We start from the raw sequence: 20,822 nt of genomic DNA on the forward strand, positions 1-20,822 counted from the left end.
ACATGGGCCGTTCTTACAGTGTTCTCCCTGTACACCAAGTCAGAACCGTAGGATAAGTAAAGGGCATATAAGCAGACAAAGAAAGCTCTTACAATATTTGATGATTACATTTCTCTAAAACAGGCTATAGGCTACATTTATTTTATTTATTTTTTATTTCACCTTTATTTAACCAGGTAGGCAAATTGAGAACACATTCTCATTTACAATTGCGACCTGGCCAAGATAAAGCAAAGCAGTTCGACACATACAACAACACATAGTTACACATGGAGTAAAACAAACATACAGTCAATAATACAGTGAAAAATAAGTCTATATACAATGTGAGCAAGTGAGGTGAGATAAGGGAGGTGAAGGCAAACAAAATATATATATAAATAAATAAAAATATAAAAAAGGCCATGGTGGTGTTACAATATAGCAAGTAAAAAACACTGGAATGGTTGGTTTGCAGTGGAAGAAAGTGCAAAGTAGAGATAGAAATAATGGGGTGCAAAGGAGTAAAATAAATAAATAAATACAGTAGGTAAAGAGGTAGTTGTTTGGGCTGAATTATAGATGGGCTATGTACAGGTGCAGTAATCTATGAGCTGCTCTGACAGCTGGTGCTTAAAGCTAGTGAGGGAGATAAGTGTTTCCAGTTTCAGAGATTTTTGTAGTTCGTTCCAGTCATTGGTAGCAGAGAACTGGAAGGAGAGGCGGCCAAAGGAAGAATTGGTTTTGGGGGTGACCAGAGAGATATACCTGCTGGAACGCGTGCTACAGGTAGGTGCTGCTATGGTGACCAGCGAGCTGAGATAAGGGGGGACTTTACCTAGCAGGGTTTTGTAGATGACCTGGAGCCAGTGGGTTTGGTGACGAGTATGAAGCGAGGGCCAGCCAACGAGAGTGTACAGGTCGCAGTGGTGGGTAGTATATGGGGCTTTGGTGACAAAACGGATGGCACTGTGATAGACTGCATCCAATTTATTGAGTAGGGTTTTGGAGGCTATTTTGTAAATGACATCACCGAAGTCGAGGATTGGTAGGATGGTCAGTTTTACAAGGGTATGTTTGGCAGCATGAGTGAAGGATGCTTTGTTGCGGAAAAGGAAGCCAATTCTAGATTTAACTTTGGATTGGAGATGTTTGATGTGAGTCTGGAAGGAGAGTTTACAGTCTAACCAGACAGCTAGGTATTTGTAGTTGTCCACATATTCTAAGTCAGAGCCGTCCAGAGTAGTGATGTTGGACATGCGGGCAGGTGCAGGCAGCGATCGGTTGAAGAGCATGCATTTAGTTTTACTTGTATTTAAGAGCAATTGGAGGCCACGGAAGGAGAGTTGTATGGCATTGAAGCTCGCCTGGAGGGTTGTTAACACAGTGTCAAAAGAAGGGCCAGAAGTATACAGAATAGTGTCGTCTGCGTAGAGGTGGATCAGAGACTCACCAGCAGCAAGAGCGACATCATTGATGTATACAGAGAAGAGAGTCGGTCCAAGAATTGAACCCTGTGGCACCCCCATAGAGACTGCCAGAGGTCTACAACAGACCCTCCGATTTGACACACTGAACTCGATCAGAGAAGTAGTTGGTGAACCAGGCGAGGCAATCATTAGAGAAACCAAGGCTGTCGAGTCTGCCGATGAGGATGTGGTGATTGACAGAGTCAAAAGCCTTGGCCAGGTCAATGAATACGGCTGCACAGTATTGTTTCCTATCGATGGCGGTTAAGATATCGTTTATGACCTTGAGCGTGGCTGAGGTGCACCCATGACCAGCTCTGAAACCAGATTGCATAGCGGAGAAGGTATGGTGGGATTCGAAATGGTCGGTAATCTGTTTGTTGACTTGGCTTTCGAAGACCTTAGAAAGGCAGGGTAGGATAGATATAGGTCTGTAGCTGTTTGGGTCAAGAGTGTCCCCCCCTTTGAAGAGGGGGATAACCGCAGCTGCTTTCCAATCTTTGGGAATCTCAGACGACACGAAAGAGAGGTTGAAAAGGCTAGTAATAGGGGTGGCAACAATTTCAGCAGATAGTTTTAGAAAGAAAGGGTCCAGATTATCTAGCCCGGCTGATTTGTAAGGGTCCAGATTTTGCAGCTCTTTCAGAACATCAGCTGACTGTATTTGGGAGAAAGAGAAATGGGGAAGGCGTGGGCGAGTAGCAGAGGGGAGGGCAGTGCTGTTGATCGGGGTAGGGGTAGCCAGGTGGAAAGCATGGCCAGCCGTAGAAAAATGGTTATTGAAATTCTCAATTATAGTGGATTTGTCGGTGGTGACAGTGTTTCCTATCTTCAGTGCAGTTGGAAGCTGGGAGGAGGTGTTCTTATTCTCCATGGACTTTACAGTGTCCCAGAACTTTTTTGAGTTTGTGTTGCAGGAAGCAAATTTCTGCTTGAAAAAGCTAGCCTTGGCTTTTCTAACTGCCTGTGTATATTGGTTTCTAGCTTCCCTGAAAAGTTGCATATCACGGGGGCTGTTCGATGCTAATGCAGAACGCCATAGGATGTTTTTCTGTTGGTTAAGGGCAGTCAGGTCAGGAGAGAACCAAGGGCTATATCTGTTCCTGGTTCTAAATTTCTTGAATGGGGCATGCTTATTCAAGATGGTGAGGAAGGCATTTAAAAAAAATATCCAGGCATCCTCTATTGACGGGATGAGATCAATATCCTTCCAGGATACCTCGGCCAGGTCGATTAGAAAGGCCTTCTCACTGAAGTGTTTCAGGGAGCGTTTGACAGTGATGAGTGGAGGTCGTTTGACCGCTGACCCATTACGGATGCAGGCAATGAGGCAGTGATCGCTGAGATCTTGGTTGAAAACAGCAGAGGTGTATTTGGAGGGCAAGTTGGTTAGGATGATATCTATGAGGGTACCCGTGTTTACGGAATTGGGGTGGTACCTGGTAGGTTCATTGATAATTTGTGTGAGATTGAGGGCATCAAGCTTAGATTGTAGGATGGCTGGGGTGTTAAGCATGTTCCAATTTAGGTCGCCTAGCAGCACGAGCTCTGAAGATAGATGGGAGGCAATCAGTTCACATATGGTGTCCAGAGCACAGCTGGGGGCAGAGGGTGGTCTATAGCAGGCGGCAACGGTGAGAGACTTGTTTTTAGAGAGGTGGATTTTTAAAAGTAGAAGTTCAAATTGTTTGGGAACAGACCTGGATAGTAAAACAGAACTCTGCAGGCAATCTTTGCAGTAGATTGCAACACCGCCCCCTTTGGCCGTTCTATCTTGTCTGAAAATCTTGTAGTTAGGGATGAAAATGTCAGAATTTTTGGTGGTCTTTCTAAGCCAGGATTCAGACACAGCTAAAAAATCTGGGTTGGCAGAGTGTGCTAAAGCAGTGAACAAAACAAACTTAGGGAGGAGGCTTCTAATGTTAACATGCATGAAACCAAGGCTATTACGGTTACAGAAGTCATCAAAAGAGAGCGCCTGGGGAATAGGAGTGGAGCTAGGTACTGCAGGGCCTGGATTCACCTCTACATCACCAGAGGAACAGAGGAGGAGTAGGATAAGGGTACGGCTAAAAGCTATGAGAATTGGTCGTCTAGAACGTCTAGAACAGAGAGTAAAAGGAAGTTTCTGGGGGCGATAAAATAGCTTCAAGGAATAATGTACAGACAAAGGTATGGTAGGATGTGAATACAGTGGAGGTAAACCTAGGTAAACCTACATGTGCACCAACAAGTCAGAACAGTAGGCGATATTAAGAGGGGTAAACAGATTAACTTATTAGGGTGATGCACATGGGCTACTAACAGTTTACTACACAACATACACTTACTAGTACTTTATTAGCTACGGTATACATACACTACCGTTCAAAAGTTTCGGGTCACGTAGAAATGTCCTTGTTTTTGAAAGAAAGGCACATTTTTTGTCCATTAAAAAACATAAAATTGATCAGAAATACAGTGTAGACATTGTTAATGTTGTAAATGACTATTGTAGCTGGAAATGGCTGATTGTTAATGGAATATCTACATAGGCGTACAGAGGCCCATTATCAGCAACCATCACTCCTGTGTTCCAATGGCACGTTGTGTTAGCTAATCCAAGTTTATCGTTTTATAAGGCTAATTGATCATTAGAAAACCCTTTTGCAATTATGTTAGCACAGCTGAAAACTGTTGTCCTGATTAAAGAAGCAATAAAACTGTCCTTCTTTAGACTAGTTGAGCATCTGGAGCATCAGCATTTGTGGGTTCGATTACGTGCTCAAAATGGCCAGAAACAAAGAACTTTCTTCTGAAACTCATCAGTCTACTCTTGTTCTGAGAAATGAAGTCTATTCCATGCAAGAAATTGCCAAGAAACTGAAGATCTCGTACAATGATGTGTACTACTCCCTTCACAGAACAGCGCAAACTGGCTCTAACCAGAATAGAAAGAGGAGTGGGAGGCCCCGGTGCACAACTGAGCAAGAGGACAAGTACATTAGAGTGTCTAGTTTGAGAAACAGACGCCTCACAAGTCCTAAACTGTCAGCTTCATTAAATAGCATCCTCAAAACACCAGTCTCAACGTCAACAGTGAAAAGGCGACTCCGGGATGCTGGCCTTCTAGGCAGAGAACCTCTCTCCAGTGTCTGTGTTCTTTTGCCCATCTTAATCTTTTATTTTTATTGGCCAGTCTGAGATATGGCTTTTTCTTTGCAACTCTGCCAAGAAGGCCAGCATCCCGGAGTCACCTCTTCACTGTTGACGTTGAGACTGGTGTTTTACGGGTAATATTTAATGAAGCTGAGAGGAAGAGCGAGCAGGAGGGTGGGGGTTCAGATGTGATACCAGACATTATCCTGTTGGTGTGGTGAAGGAGGGAGACAGAGAGGGGGGTTCAGATACCAGACATTATCCTGTTGGTGTGGTGAAGGAGGGAGACAGAGAGAGGGGGGGGGGGTTCAGATGTGATACCAGACATTATCCTGTTGGTGTGGTGAAGGAGGGAGACAGAGAGGGGGGTTCAGATACCAGACATTATCCTGTTGGTGTGTCAGATACCAGACATTATCCTGTTGGTGTGGTGAAGGAGGGAGACAGAGAGAGGGGGGGTTCAGATACCAGACATTATCCTGTTGGTGTGGTGGAGGGACACAGAGAGAGGGGGGGGGGGGTTCAGATGTGATACCAGACATTATCCTGTTGGTGTGGTGAAGGAGGGAGACAGAGAGGGGGGTTCAGATACCAGACATTATCCTGTTGGTGTGGTGAAGGAGGGACACAGAGAGAGGGCGAGAGACAGAGGGATAGAGGGCGGTGGTTAGGTTGAAATGCCTGACATTGCTTCCAGTATAATGAGCCATGGTGAGACTGTCACTGCTGCTGGGCTGAGCTGTTCAACTGGTTTAGCCCTCAGAGAGAGAGAGAAGGGGGGTTGAGAAAAGCATGGCGGTACAATAGACTTCACAGTTTACACTGACTATCAGCTGAAGTGAAACTTTGCCACTAAAACCACCCAGTTTCCTCATACTTACACTCTCTACTACGGTGAACCTGTATGACTGAGTGAAGAGACATTCATGTGTAAATGATAGTCACTGAGAGTTGCATTGTGACATTCCTCCCAAGTCCCCACCTTATTCCATTTGAAAAGGCTGGGTGAATGTATGCATGGTATGTGTGGGATTGGTTCTGTAGCTATTTTTTTATTTGACCTTTTATTTAACTAGGCAAGTCAGTTAAAGAAAACATCCTTATTTTCAATGACGGCCTAGGAACAGTGGGTTACCTGCCTTCAGGGCAGGGGTGGGGTTGTGTACTGTAAACTCAGAACACTAGCTGGTGTGGACACATTGTAAGGGCTAATCTATTATGTTGCTATTGACAACTGGTTTGGAGTAGATGGTAGATGTTGGACACAGGCGTTCTGAGAAAGTGTGTGTCATCACACACACGGACGGCTCTCGTCTGTGAGCCAACACCTTGCTCTGCCTACTTCTTCACCTCACGGTCCCATAGTTTACCCATTCATAGCTCAGCTGACTCTTGACAATGTTACCCAGGTCTGTCTTTCAATAGACTGTTATTAACTTAAACAGACCCTATCAAGATGAGGTATGTTTTAATGGGGCTACAACATAATTGCCTCTAGTTTGAAAGAGAACTAGAGAGGCTTATTGAACTCGTAACATTACAAAGAAAATAGCAGTCCTGGTGTTTGCTTCTGGGTTGTGAAACACTTTGAAGTACAGTAGACTTGGAAGTGTGACCCAATTATTAGAGAATAGCTACAGTAACTGTTCTCAGATGTGTTGATGTCTCTGTTGGAGAGACACCCCCCCACACTCCACCCTGGGTGTTGGCGTAGCCTCTCTGACTGGCTGAGCTAGTCTGGGTCCACGCCCGTACCTGTTCAAACACCTGTCAGCTTGTCACAGAGAAAATACTTTCCCTCGCTCCGTTCACACACACACACCTGTCAGTCTACACACTTGTCTGTCTTTACCTATACTCTCACCTGCTCTCACTCTACCTGTGTGGGATTCTCTGTCGTTTGGGAGACCGTCTGTATCCAGAGAAAGTAGGTATGTTTTTACTCTTATTGCCGTCTCGGTACCACGTTTGTCCGGGTGTAGAATGTAGATTCTCTCTTCTCGACCCTCTCTTTTTAAATCAGCGTAGATCATGAATATCATCTATCCTATCTTTTGCCAGCTGTTTATGTCATGCTAACTCCTCAGACCCTGACAGACACCAGGGATGGTTGTCAGACAGTCTGTTTGTCCTCTCAGAACCATTATTCTGTCTGCTCACCAGGATTGCCTGTCTGTCAGAAGAGTTGTCTTTCCATCCCACTCTGCTCCCTTTACCGTACCTGATCATTTATCATTTAACTTGTCGGTCTGTGCTGCTGGTGTTTCATGTAAAAATGTGTCATGTGTGTAGACTGGTGTGTATCGTGTATGATCGATACAGTCTATTTGGTCTGTCATCACCTCCAAAAGATATTCGGGAAAGAAACATTTTACCGCATCAGAATATTATTTTTTTAACCACTGGGAGGTCATTTGCATGGTGAATTTGGCAGCACTCCATTTGCATTTGCATTAGGTAAACTTTGCCAGTCATTTGATAAGGAAAAATCTGACCAATGTTTTATTAGAATTCCCACTTGCTTTCAGTTCCCTGAGGAGAAATGTGAGTGAGCCGTTAGTGTTCGATTAGAGATGAAATAAAGATACTATTTGTGTTAGATCCTTCTATCGAGCCACTTCAACAACATATTTAAATAGAATATGTGGAGAGAAAGATCAAGCAGACCATGTTTTCAATAACATCTTGAATCCTGCTTCTAAGACCCTATGTTGAGAAAATATGTTTTCTCCAGTGTGTGTGCCTGTGTGTGTCCATCTATCTTTGGCTGACAGAGGGCATGTTTGGTAGAAAGTGGTAGGACAGGCTCATCTGCGTGGTTGGAATGCCTGTTACATGTTCCTGTTCCTTAAGGGAGGGGAGAAATACTGCGGCCTTCCTTTTGACAGAGACCAAACAGTTCTAGAACAAACTAGAAGGGTAACCCCAATGGGCCTTAAATCTGTGACCCTCTAACCTGCAACCCTGAGTGTTTCAAGTCCAGCATCTACACCATTACTGTACACCAAGAGGCCCAATCCTATCAGATATACACAAGGACCAAGTGGGACAGAGACTAAGGCTTGTTTCTGGACCGGACCTCTCTTACTAACCTGTGTCTGTGCTGCTGTCTGTGGTACTCAGGGAGCCAGTTAGAGGAATCACAGGAACCAGATTGGGAGCCAGTGGAAGAATCACAGGAACCAGATTACAACCACCTACTATGTCAAAAGGTGAGTTGACCTGCTTACTGACTGAGCTGATTTCAATATGATGAGTGTGTGATAGTGTGTTTCCTACCATTGTCAGATGTGGCAGTAGATCAACTCCATAACAAGGGGATGAGGTGACAGATACCATGTTTATTATAACAACATTTCATCTATTCATCCTGTGTGATCAAGAATGTATCAGACGTTGTGTTTTCTTATTCAGATGGTGTGTGTGTGATTGTTTCACTAACGTGTGTGTGTGTGTGGTGTGTGTGTGTGTGTGTGTGTGTGTGTGTGTGTGTGTGTGTCTGTGTCTGTGTCTGTGTCTGTGTGTGTGTGTGTGTGTGTGTGTGTGTGTGTGTGTGTGTGTGTGTGTGTGTGTGTGTGTGTGTGTGTGTGTGTGTTTCAGAGGGGGAAAGAGCATCAGTGTTGAAGACCACTAAGGTTCGGACCAAGCTGAAGGGAGATGGCAGCTGGATGCAGAGACTCAGTGAACCTCAGTCTGAAACAGAGGAGGAGAAACCATGGTAACACAGACAGACAGACAGACAGACAGACAGACAGACAGACAGACAGACAGACAGACAGACAGACAGACAGAGAAACCATGGTGAGACAGACAGACAGACAGACAGACAGACAGACAGACAGACAGACAGACAGACAGACAGACAGACAGACAGACAGACAGACAGACAGACAGAGAAACCATGGTGAGACAGACAGACAGACAGATAAACTAAGTCATTAGGATGACGTTAGTCATATCATTGTGGTTTACTGCCAGATCTCTCTACTGTGTGGTAGCAATTAACATGGGGATGAGGTTAGACTTGTATGGACCGTGTTCAACTTCTCTCTGTCTCTCTCTCTCTCTCTCTCTCTCTCTCTCTCTCTCTCTCTCTGTCTCTCTCTCTCTCTCTCTCTCTCTCTCTCTACCCCCCCCCCCCTGTCCCTCTCTGAGCAGGATGGCAGAAGTCAGAGTGAATCGACTGAATGGAGCCCCTATAGACACCAGCCCAGTGGCCTCTCCCACATGCAAGACCCCTCCCTCCCCCACCAGACCTGCAGAAGATGGGTAAACCCTGAAACACACCTCAACACTACACGCTGACACCCACCTCAACACTACACACTGGTACCCACCTCAACACTACACACTGGTACCCACCTCAACACTACACACTGGCACACACCTCAACACTACACACCCACCTCAACACTACACACGGACACCCACCCACCTCAACACTACACACTGACACCCACCTCAACACTACACACCCACCTCAACACTACACACCCACCTCAACACTACACACTGGTACCCACCTCAACACTACACACTGGCACACACCTCAACACTACACACTGGTACACACCTCAACACTACACACTGGTACCCACCTCAACACTACACACTGGTACCCACCTCAACACTACACACCCACCTCAACACTACACACTGGTACCCACCTCAACACTACACACTGGTACCCACCTCAACACTACACACTGGTACCCACCTCAACACTACACACTGGTACCCACCTCAACACTACACACTGGTACCCACCTCAACACTACACACTGGCACACACCTCAACACTACACACCCACCTCAACACTACACACTGGTACCCACCTCAACACTACACACTGGTACCCACCTCATCACTACACACTGGTACCCACCTCAACACTACACACTGGCACACACCTCAACACTACACACCCACCTCAACACTACACACTGGTACCCACCTCAACACTACACACTGGCACACACCTCAACACTACACACTGGTACCCACCTCAACACTACACACTGGTACCCACCTCAACACTACACACTGGCACCCACCTCAACACTACACACTGGTACCCACCTCAACACTACACACTGGTACCCACCTCAACACTACACACTGGCACACACCTCAACACTACACACTGACACCCACCTCAACACTACACACTGGCACCCACCCACCTCAACACTACACACGGACACCCACCCACCTCAACACCACACACTGACACCCACCTCAACTCCATACACTGACACCCACCTCAACTATATACACTGGCACCCACCTCAACACTACACACTGACACCCACCTCAACTCCACACACCCACCTCAACTATATACACTGACACCCACCTCAACTCCATACACTGACACCCACCTCAAAACACAAACAACAAAACATGCTCTTTATTATAAACTGACCTTTGGTTCTCGTTCCTCAATATAGAACACCATCTCCAGGATACCTTATCAGGTATAACAGACTTCCACTATCGCATCACTTGATCAACAGCATATACAATGGATTAAATTCATTAATTGTGAATAATATAAAACGTGAATGAATAATCTTATGCATTTTTCAGAGGGATTTTCACCAAGACAGACACTAAGCCTGCTGCCACCTCATCTACATTCAATAGCTTGAGGTAAATCAAAGTAATGTCAGAGTCTACTGGCAGCAGTGATGTCAGAGTCTACTGGCAGCAGTGATGTCAGAGCTCTAATTGGCAGCAGTAATGTCAGAGCTCTAACTGACAGCAGTGATGTCAGAGCTCTAACTGACAGCAGTGATGTCAGAGCTCTAACTGACAGCAGTGATGTCAGAGCTCTAATTGGCAGCAGTAATGTCAGAGCTCTAATTGGCAGCAGTAATGTCAGAGCTCTAACTGACAGCAGTGATGTCAGAGCTCTAATTGGCAGCAGTAATGTCAGAGCTCTAACTGGCAGCAGTAATGTCAGAGCTCTAATTGGCAGCAGTAATGTCAGAGCTCTAACTGGCAGCAGTAATGTCAGAGCTCTAACTGGCAGCAGTAATGTCAGAGCTCTAACTGGCAGCAGTGATGTCAGAGCTCTAATTGGCAGCAGTAATGTCAGAGCTCTAATTGGCAGCAGTAATGTCAGAGCTCTAATTGGCAGCAGTAATGTCAGAGCTCTAACTGGCAGCAGTAATGTCAGAGCTCTAACTGGCAGCAGTAATGTCAGAGCTCTAACTGGCAGCAGTAATGTCAGAGCTCTAACTGGCAGCAGTAATGTCAGAGCTCTAACTGGCAGCATTAATGTCAGAGCTCTAATTGGCAGCAGTAATGTCAGAGCTCTAACTGGCAGCAGTAATGTCAGAGCTCTAACTGGCAGCAGTAATGTCAGAGCTCTAACTGGCAGCAGTGATGTCAGAGCTCTAACTGGCAGCAGTAATGTCAGAGCTCTAACTGGCAGCAGTAATGTCAGAGCTCTAACTGGCAGCAGTGATGTCAGAGTCTACTGGCAGCAGTGATGTCAGAGCTCTAACTGGCAGCAGTAATGTCAGAGTCTACTGGCAGCAGTGATGTCACAGCTCTACTGGCAGCAGTGATGTCAGAGTCTACTGGCAGCAGTAATGTCAGAGTCTACTGGCAGCAGTGATGTCAGAGCTCTAACTGGCAGCAGTGATGTCAGAGCTCTAACTGGCAGCAGTAATGTCAGAGCTCTAACTGGCAGCAGTAATGTCAGAGCTCTAACTGGCAGCAGTGATGTCAGAGTCTACTGGCAGCAGTGATGTCAGAGCTCTAACTGGCAGCAGTAATGTCAGAGTCTACTGGCAGCAGTGATGTCAGAGCTCTACTGGCAGCAGTGATGTCAGAGTCTACTGGCAGCAGTAATGTCAGAGTCTACTGGCAGCAGTGATGTCAGAGCTCTAACTGGCAGCAGTAATGTCAGAGTCTACTGGCAGCAGTGATGTCAGAGCTCTAACTGGCAGCAGTAATGTCAGAGTCTACTGGCAGCAGTGATGTCAGAGCTCTACTGGCAGCATTGATGTCAGAGTTTACTGGCAGCAGTGATGTCAGAGGTCTACCTGGCAGCAGTGATGTCAGAGCTCTAACTGACAGCAGTAATGTCAGAGTCTACTGGCAGCAGTGATGTCAGAGCTCTAACTGGCAGCAGTGATGTCAGAGTCTACTGGCAGCAGTAATGTCAGAGCTCTAACTGGCAGCAGTAATGTCAGAGCTCTACTGGCAGCAGTAATGTCAGAGTCTACTGGCAGCAGTGATGTCAGAGTCTACTGGCAGCAGTAATGTCAGAGCTCTAACTGGCAGCAGTAATGTCAGAGCTCTAACTGGCAGCAGTAATGTCAGAGCTCTACTGGCAGCAGTAATGTCAGAGTCTACTGGCAGCAGTGATGTCAGAGTCTACTGGCAGCAGTGTAATCAGTCTATCGTTCAGACAGCCAATGCCCTGTTAGATGGCTTGATTACATGGTGTCCCTCTATTTGCAGTGTGTCAACATCCAGCTTCACCAAGAGGCCTTCAGAGAGCTACAAGAGAATGTGAGTAAACCTTATGCAATTCTTATGAGTAAACTCAGTGAACGTGCTTGAGTGTGTGACGCTGTGTGTTGTAAAGGATTAACAGAGATAACTGTAGTGACTTAAGGGGATGTGTTTGATAAGTGTGTGTGTGTGTGTGTGTGTGTGTGTTTTGTGTGTGTGTTCTTCCCTCCAGAGCTCCTCACACAGTGCGTCCCACCTTAAACCTCCCAGTTCAAACTGAGGAGCAGCTTTCCCCAGAGGAGAAGGAGAAACGGTGAGACACACACAATGCATCCCAAATGGAACCCTGTTCTCTTTATAGAGGTCTACTTTTGACCAGGGGCCTGTACTACATAGGGCCCTATATAGGGAACAGAGTGCCATTTCAGATGCTGTCTACAAAACTCTTATTTTATCTCAGACAATAGACGTTGAGGAAAACAAGTCTCATCTCTTTCTTTACCCCTCTCTCTTTACTTCCTGCGTCTCTCTCTCTCTCTCTCTCTCTCTCTCTCTCTCTCTCTCCGCCTCTCTCTGTGTCTCTCCATCTGTCCATCAGAGAGGAAGCAGCCATGGATGTGCTCAGGACTTCTTCAGCCCGACAACGCTCCTACGTTCTCTCAGCTGCCAAGAAATACGAGTATGTGATTGGCTATATACCTCTCTCTTCTCTATTTCTGTCTCTATCTTTTCCTCTCTTTATGTCTCTCTCCATCTCTCCATTCCCCTGTGTGTATCTTATCTCCTGTTCTCCTGTTCTCCTGTTCTCCTGACAGTTCTACAGAGAAACCACTAGAAACCTCCCTGACCCCAGATGTTTCATCTTTTGTGGCTAAAAGGTAACTGATGCCTCTCAATGGACTGTCCTGTCCTTCAAGGAAAATGATGATGATGTCTGAAATGAAAGGCTTGACTGGAGATGTTTAGTTTTTCTGACTTGTTGTTTCTTGTGTGTCTAAAGGGTGGTGATCACAGACAATGACGACTCTGTCTTCACTGAGACTCCCTCTGTCCCCAAAGAACCAGCTGCTCCATCTGTGAAAGACGTCTCTCCTGTATGTGTGAATGCTGTCTCTCCTGTCTCTGTGAAAGCTGTCTCTCCTGTCTCTTTGAAAGACGTCTCTGCTGTCTCTGCGAAAGACGTTTCTCCTGTCTCTGCGAAAGCTGTCTCTTCTGTCTCTGTGAAAGCTGTCTCTCCTGTCTCTGTGAAAGACGTCTCTCCTGTCTCTGTGAAAGCTGTCTTTCCTGTCTCTGTGAAAGACGTCTCTCCTGTCTCTGTGAAAGACGTCTCTCCTGTCTCTGTGAAAGACGTCTCTCCTGTCTCTGTGAAAGACGTTTCTCCTGTCTCTGTAAAATACGTCTCTCCTGTCTCTGTGAAAGCTGTCTCTCCTGTCCCTGTGAAAGCTGTCTCTCCTGTCTCTGTGAAAGACGTCTCTCCTGTGTCTGTGAAAGCTGTCTCTCCTGTCTCTGTGAAAGCTGTCTTTCCTGTCTCTGTGAAAGACGTCTCTCCTGTGTCTGTGAAAGACGTCTCTCCTGTCTCTGTGAAAGCTGTCTCTCCTGTCTCTGTGAAAGACGTCTCTCTTGTCTCCTTGAAAGACGTCTCTCCTGTCTCTGTGAAAGACGTCTCTCCTGTGTCTGTGAAAGACGTCTCTCCTGTCTCTGTGAAAGACGTCTCTCCTGTCTCTGTGAAAGCTGTCTTTCCTGTCTCTGTGAAAGACGTCTCTCCTGTGTCTGTGAAAGATGTCTCTCCTGTATGTATGAAAGCTGTCTCTCCTGTCTCTGTGAAAGACGTCTCTCCTGTTTCTGTGAAAGTTGTCTCTCCTGTCTCTGTGAAAGACGTCTCTCCTGTCTCTGTGAAAACTGTCTCTCCTGTCTCTGTGAAAGACGTCTCTCCTGTCTCTGTGAAAGTTGTCTCTCCTATATCTGTGAAAGACGTCCTCCTTCCAGCCCCCGTCATAGTTGACACCCCAGCAGTGATTGGCCCTTCTGAGGGCATGAAGCCAGGGTGTCCCAAAATGGCTACTCCACTTCCTGAGTTGACAGTCGGGGTGATGAAAAAACTGTCCCCAGAGAGGGGTGTCCCGTTGAGAGACATCCCCCCAGTGTCCTCTGTATTAGTGTCCCCTGTCCCATGTAACCCAGTGAAGAAGAATCCTGCCCCAGTGGACACACTGACAGCCCTGTCTGACACACTCATCTCCTTCGACACAGGTTCATCCAGGTACAGTATTGATTCATTACTGTATCTATTCATTTGAATTACAATGATCAGATATGTTGCACCACAGTGTGTGTAGTGTTGAGACCAGAGCCATTTATTGACATTATGGGTAGGCTATATACGGCTCTGGGTGAGAGTTGGTCCACAGTCTGCAGAGCCAGAGGACAGGTAGGAGACAACAGAGAGACACTTCCTCATTCACGTCATAGTGGGCGATATAAAACCGATACCAAACCGTGACAAAATGTTTTGCAATGAAAACTAGTGTTTTTTAATTGGGACACATTTAGGTTAGTCCCTCCCTGTTTCGTCCCTTTTTATCCATTTGGTTTCTAGTAAATACACCCCTGGTGACAGCTGTCATTGTGTACTTCTACACTGAGTGTACAAAATATTAGGAACACCCTTCTAATATTGAGTGGGGCATGGACTCTACAAGGTGTCGAAATTGTTCCACAGGAATGCTGGCCCATGTTGACTCCAATGCTTCCCACAGTTGTGCCAAGTTGACTGGATCCTTTGGGTGGTGAACCATTCTTTTTATTTATACATTCTGGTTTTTTTTTATAAATAAAAATGTTTGGGGGTATATCAGCTTTATTATTGCAGATAGATTGTAGCTTCCATCAATGTAATTGTCTGCATCATTTCCAATTCCTTATATATATTTTTTGTAAATATATACTGTACCAGTCAAAAGTTTGGACACAGCTATTCATTCAAGGGTTTTTCTTTATTTTCACTATTTTCTACATTGTAGAATAATAATGAAGACATCAAAACTATGAAATAACACATATGGAATCATGTAGTAACCAAAAAAGTGTTAAACAAATATTTGAGATTCTTCAAAGTAGCCACCCTTTGCTTTGATGACAGCTTTGCACACTCTTGGCATTCTCTCAACCAGCTTCTGGAATGCTTTTCCAACAGTCTTGAAGGACTTCCCACATATGCTGAGCACTTGTTGGCTGCTTTTCCTTCACTCTGCGGTCCAATTCATCCCAAACCATCTCAATTGGGTTGAGGTCGGATGATTCTGGAGGCCAGGTCCTTCTTGGTCAAATAACCCTTACACAGTATGGAGGTGTTTTGGGTCATTGTCCTGTTGAAAAACAAATGATAATCCCACTAAACACAAACCAGATGGGATGGCGTATTGCTGCAGAATACTGTGGTAGACATGCTGGTTAAGTGTGCCTTGAATTCTAAATAAATCACTGACAGTGTCACCAGCAAAGCACCATCACACCTCCTCCTCCATGCTTCACGGTGGGAACCACACATGCAGAGATCATCCGTTCACCTGCGTCTCACAAAGACATGACGGTTGCAAACAAAAATCTAAAATTTGGACTCATCAGACCAAAGGACAGATTTCCACCGGTCTAATGTCCATTGCTCGTATTTGTTGTCCCAAGCAAGTCTCTTCTTCTTATTGGTGTCCTTTAGTAGTGGTTTCTTTGCAGCAATTCGACCATGAAGTCCTGATTCACTCAGTCTCCTCTGAACAGTTGCTGTTGAGATGTGTCTGTTACTTGAACTCTGTGAAGAGTCCCTTACTTTTCCCCCTTCCACTTGCCTCTTCCATTTTTGCGGTAATGCTGCAATTAGTTGGTTGTAATTTTGGGTAGAGTGAAAACCCAACTGCGTTGCAGTTCTTGACACAAACCGGTGCGGCTGGCACTTACTACTATACCCCGTTCAAAGGCACTTAAATCTTTTGTCTTGTCCATTCACCCTCTGAATGGCACACGTACACATTCCATGTCTCAATTAAAAAGCAGGTGTTGTTAATGTTTGGTAAACTCCATCCTGCTGGGGATGTACCTACACTAGAGCCAATAGAGGAGGGGATCAGTCAACAATCACACAGGATGAAATGTGATCTTACACAGGTCTTGAGAGAGAGAGAGAGAGAGAACAGAGAGAGAGAAAGAGAGGCCAGTTGATGCTATAATAGTTTGTTAGATGTAAACCGTTGTGTTCTTCAATTCAAGTCCTCTCTGTCTTGCCTACAGAGTGCATGGTGATCCGATCCCTTAGCTCATGACTGATGATCTCCTCTCTCTCACTAACGGGTTCATTCAAAATAGTTTATTATTTTATTACTTTTGAAATGAAGTTATTTAATACAACAATGTATCCACAAACTGGCCACATGGTGGTACTAGAAGCATTTTAATGCTATTTTCTCACCTCCTCTCCCCTCTCCTCTCTTGTCCTGTCCTCCCCCCTTCCTCTCCCCTTCCCTCTCCTCTCCTCCTTCTCTCTTCCTGTCCTGTCCTCCCCTCTTATCCTCTCTTCTCCTCTGTGTAGTCTAGAACAGGAGTTGGTAAAACCCATCCCTCCCATCCCAGGATCTTGGAGTCAGGAGCTTCTCAGTGGATCAGACAGGTAGAGTGGAGACCCCTTATATCAGACACTCATTCATTCATTCCTCCATACACCACAGTGCACATGTGTGTGTCTCTCTCCTTCTCTCTCCCAATTTCAATTCATGGGGCTTTATTGGCATGGGAAACATATGTTAACATTGCCAAGGCAAGTGAAATAGATAATAAACTAAAGTAAAATAAACAAAACAAAAAAATTACAGTAAACATTACACTCACAAAAGTTCCAAAAGAATAAAGACATTTCAAATGTCATATTGTGTGTAAATAGTTAAATTACAAATGGGAAAATAAATAAACTTAAATACGGGTTGTATTTACAACGATGTTTGTTCTTCAATGGTTGCCATTTTCTTATGGCAACAGGTCACACATCTTGCTGCTGTGATGGCACGCTGTGGTATTTCACCCAATAGATATGGGAGTTTATCAAAATTGGGTTTGTTTTCAAATTCTTTGTGGGTCTGTGTAATCTGAGGGAAGTATGTGTCTCTAATACGGTTATACATTTGGCAGGAGGTTAGGAAGTGCAGCTCAGTTTCCACCTCATTTTGTGGGCAGTGTGCACATAGCCTGTCGTCTCTTGAGAGCCAGGTCTGCCTACGGCGGCCTTTCTCAATAGCAAGGCTATGCTCACTGAGTCTGTACATAGTCAAAGCTTTCCTTAAGTTTGGGTCAGTCACAGTGGTCTGGTATTCTCTCTCTCTGAGCCATTTCTGACCTCTCCCACCCTGTTTCATGTGTAATACTGTGTCTGTGGTTCTGATGGACCAGCGGTTAGGGTCTGATGGACCAGCATTGTGTTATTGACTGTACGTTTGTTTATCCCATGTGTAACTCTGTGTTGTTGTTTTTGTCGCACTGCTTTGCTTTATCTTGGCCAGGTCGCAGTTGTAAATGAGAACTTGTTCTCAACTAGCCTACCTGGTTAAATAAAGGTGAAATAAAAATAAATCAATAAATAGGGGGCATTTTACTGACCAACTGTGTCTCTGGTTGTCTCTCCCTCAGGCTCAGTTATGCCGAGTCCGAGGAGGAAGAGGAGGAGCCGAGAGACGAGAAGCCACACAGGTACATCCCACATTGACCTACTCCCTAGTCCCTAGCCCCTTAGTCCCTAGCCTCTCTCCCTAACCTCTCCCCCTAGCATCTAATTTTTAACCTCTACCCTCTATCCTCTAGCCTCACCCCTTCTATCCTCTAACCTCTCCCTCTAACCTCCCCCTATCTCTCTACCCTCTAACCTCTCCCTCTACCCTCTAACCTCTCCCCTCTAACCTTTCCCCCTATCCTCTACCCTCTCCCCCTACCCTCTCCCTCGATCCTCTACCCTTTCCCCTCTCCCCCTATCCTTTACCCTCTCCCCTCTCCCCTCTTCCTTGATCTTTCACTTCTAGGATATGTAGTATGACACACACACACACACACACACACACACACACACACACACACACACACACACACACACACACACACACACACACACACACACACACACACACACAGTCTGATAACACAACAGTTGTCTTTCCTAATGCCTAATGTTTTTCAAGTCTACTACTACAACTACTAAATCTACTACTACCTGTCACTACTAAATCTACTACTACAATGACCTGCCACTACTAAATCTACTACTACTACTACTAAATCTACTATAACCTGTCACTACTAAATCTACAACTACCTGTCACTACTAAATCTACTACTACCTGTCACTACTAAATCTACTACTACCTGTCACTACTAAATCTACTACTACCTGTCACTACTAAATCTACTACTACTACTACTAAATTTACTATAACCTGTCACTACTAAATCTACTACTACCTGTCACTACTAAATCTACTACTACTACTACTAAATCTACTACTACCTGTCACTACTAAATCTACTATAACCTGTCACTACTAAATCTACTACTACCTGTCACTACTAAATCTACTACTACTACTACTAAATCTACTACTACCTGTCACTACTAAATCTACTATAACCTGTCACTACTAAATCTACAACTACCTGTCACTACTAAATCTACTACTACTACTACTAAATCTACTATAACCTGTCACTACTAAATCTACAACTACCTGTCACTACTAAATCTACTACTACCTGTCACTACTAAATCTACTACTACTACTACTAAATCTACAACTACCTGTCACTACTAAATCTACTATAACCTGTCACTACTAAATCTACTACTACTACTACTAAATTTACTATAACCTGTCACTACTAAATCTACTACTACTAAATCTACTACTACCTGTCACTACTAAATCTACTACTACTACTACTAAATCTACTATAACCTGTCACTACTAAATCTACAACTACCTGTCACTACTAAATCTACTATAACCTGTCACTACTAAATCTACTACTACTACTACTAAATCTACTATAACCTGTCACTACTAAATCTACAACTACCTGTCACTACTAAATCTACTACTACCTGTCACTACTAAATCTACTACTACTACTACTAAATTTACTATAACCTGTCACTACTAAATCTACAACTACCTGTCACTACTAAATTTACTATAACCTGTCACTACTAAATCTACTACTACCTGCCACAACCAAATCTACTACTACTACTAAATCTATTACTACTTGCCACTACTAAACCTACTACCACTACATCTACTACTACTACCTGTCACTACTAAATCTACTACTACTACAAACTCTACTACTACCTACCATTACTAAATCTACAACTACTACTAAATCTACTACCTGCCACTACTAAATCTACTACTACTAAATCTACTACCTGTCACTACTAAATCTACTACTACTACTACTACTACCTGCCACTACAAAATCTACTACTATTTACTACTACTAAATCTACTACCTACCACTACTAATCTACTACCTACCACTACTAAATCTACTAGTACTACCACTACCTGCCACTACTAAATCTGCTACTATTTACTACTACCACTACCTGTCACTACTAAATCTACTATCCCTTTCAATACTAAATCTACTACTAATAACTACGACCTGCTACTACTAAATCTAATACTACTAAATATACTACTACCTACCACTACTAAATCTACTGCTACTACTAAATCTACTACTACTACTAAATGTACGACTACCTACCACTACTAAATCTAATACTACTAAATATACTACTACCTACCACTACTAAATCTACTAAATCTACTGCTACTACTAAATCTACTACTACCTACCACTACTACTGCTACTACTAAATCTACTACTACTAAATCTACTACTACCTACTACTACTAAATCTACTACTGCTAAATCTAATAAATCTACTACTAAATCTACTACTGATACTAAATCTACTACTACCTACCACTAGTAAATCTACTACTACATCTACTACTACCTACCACTACTAAATATACTGCTGCTACTAAATCGACTACTACTACTACTAAATCTACTACTACCTACCACTACTAAATCTACTACTACTAAATCTACTACTACCTACCACTACTACTAAATCTACTACTACTACCTGCCACAACTAAATCTACTACTACTACTACCACAACTAAATCTACTACTACTACTACCACAACTAAATCTACTACTACTACAACCACCTGCCACTACTAAATATATTACTATTGTACTTCAATGTCCTTCATTCTAACAGTATCATATAATGATATTATTTCAACAGAGATATTGAGGTAGTGTCCCCTGACAGTCCGACCCCAAGTACTGACTCCAGGTGAGATATACTGTACCTGTCTACTGAGAGAGAACACCTGTTAGATATACTGTACCTGTCTACTGAGAGAGAACACCTGTTAGATATACTGTACCTGTCTACTGAGAGAGAACACCTGTTAGATATACTGTACCTGTCTACTGAGAGAGAACACCTGTTAGATATACTGTACCTGTCTACTGAGAGAGAACACCTGTTAGATATACTGTACCTGTCTACTGAGAGAGAACACCTGTTAGATATACTGTATCTGTCTACTGAGAGAGAACACCTGTTAGATATACTGTACCTGTCTACTGAGAGAGAACACCTGTTAGATATACTGTACCTGTCTACTGAGAGAGAACACCTGTTAGAT

The 20,822-nt window shown here is 44.2% G+C and overlaps 1 protein-coding gene across 1 annotated transcript in view; it reads left to right on the forward strand.

Annotated features, from left to right (window-relative positions):
• The first annotated feature begins 7,788 nt into the window (after positions 1-7,788).
• The window catches only part of LOC120062133 (zinc finger protein 185-like), a 29,035-nt gene continuing 16,001 nt past the window's right edge, over positions 7,789-20,822 (forward strand). Inside the window, exons 1-11 of the mRNA XM_039011941.1 lie at positions 7,789-7,798; positions 8,187-8,304; positions 8,745-8,855; positions 12,064-12,114; positions 12,290-12,370; positions 12,656-12,736; positions 12,873-12,935; positions 13,058-13,155; positions 14,044-14,317; positions 16,637-16,714; positions 17,725-17,784. Coding sequence (XP_038867869.1) covers positions 7,789-7,798; positions 8,187-8,304; positions 8,745-8,855; positions 12,064-12,114; positions 12,290-12,370; positions 12,656-12,736; positions 12,873-12,935; positions 13,058-13,155; positions 14,044-14,317; positions 16,637-16,714; positions 17,725-17,784 — 1,025 coding nt within the window. The remainder of the gene's footprint in view (positions 7,799-8,186; positions 8,305-8,744; positions 8,856-12,063; positions 12,115-12,289; positions 12,371-12,655; positions 12,737-12,872; positions 12,936-13,057; positions 13,156-14,043; positions 14,318-16,636; positions 16,715-17,724; positions 17,785-20,822) is intronic.

Source organism: Salvelinus namaycush, chromosome 17 (genome assembly GCF_016432855.1).
Source record: "Salvelinus namaycush isolate Seneca chromosome 17, SaNama_1.0, whole genome shotgun sequence".
Taxonomy (NCBI): domain Eukaryota; kingdom Metazoa; phylum Chordata; class Actinopteri; order Salmoniformes; family Salmonidae; genus Salvelinus; species Salvelinus namaycush.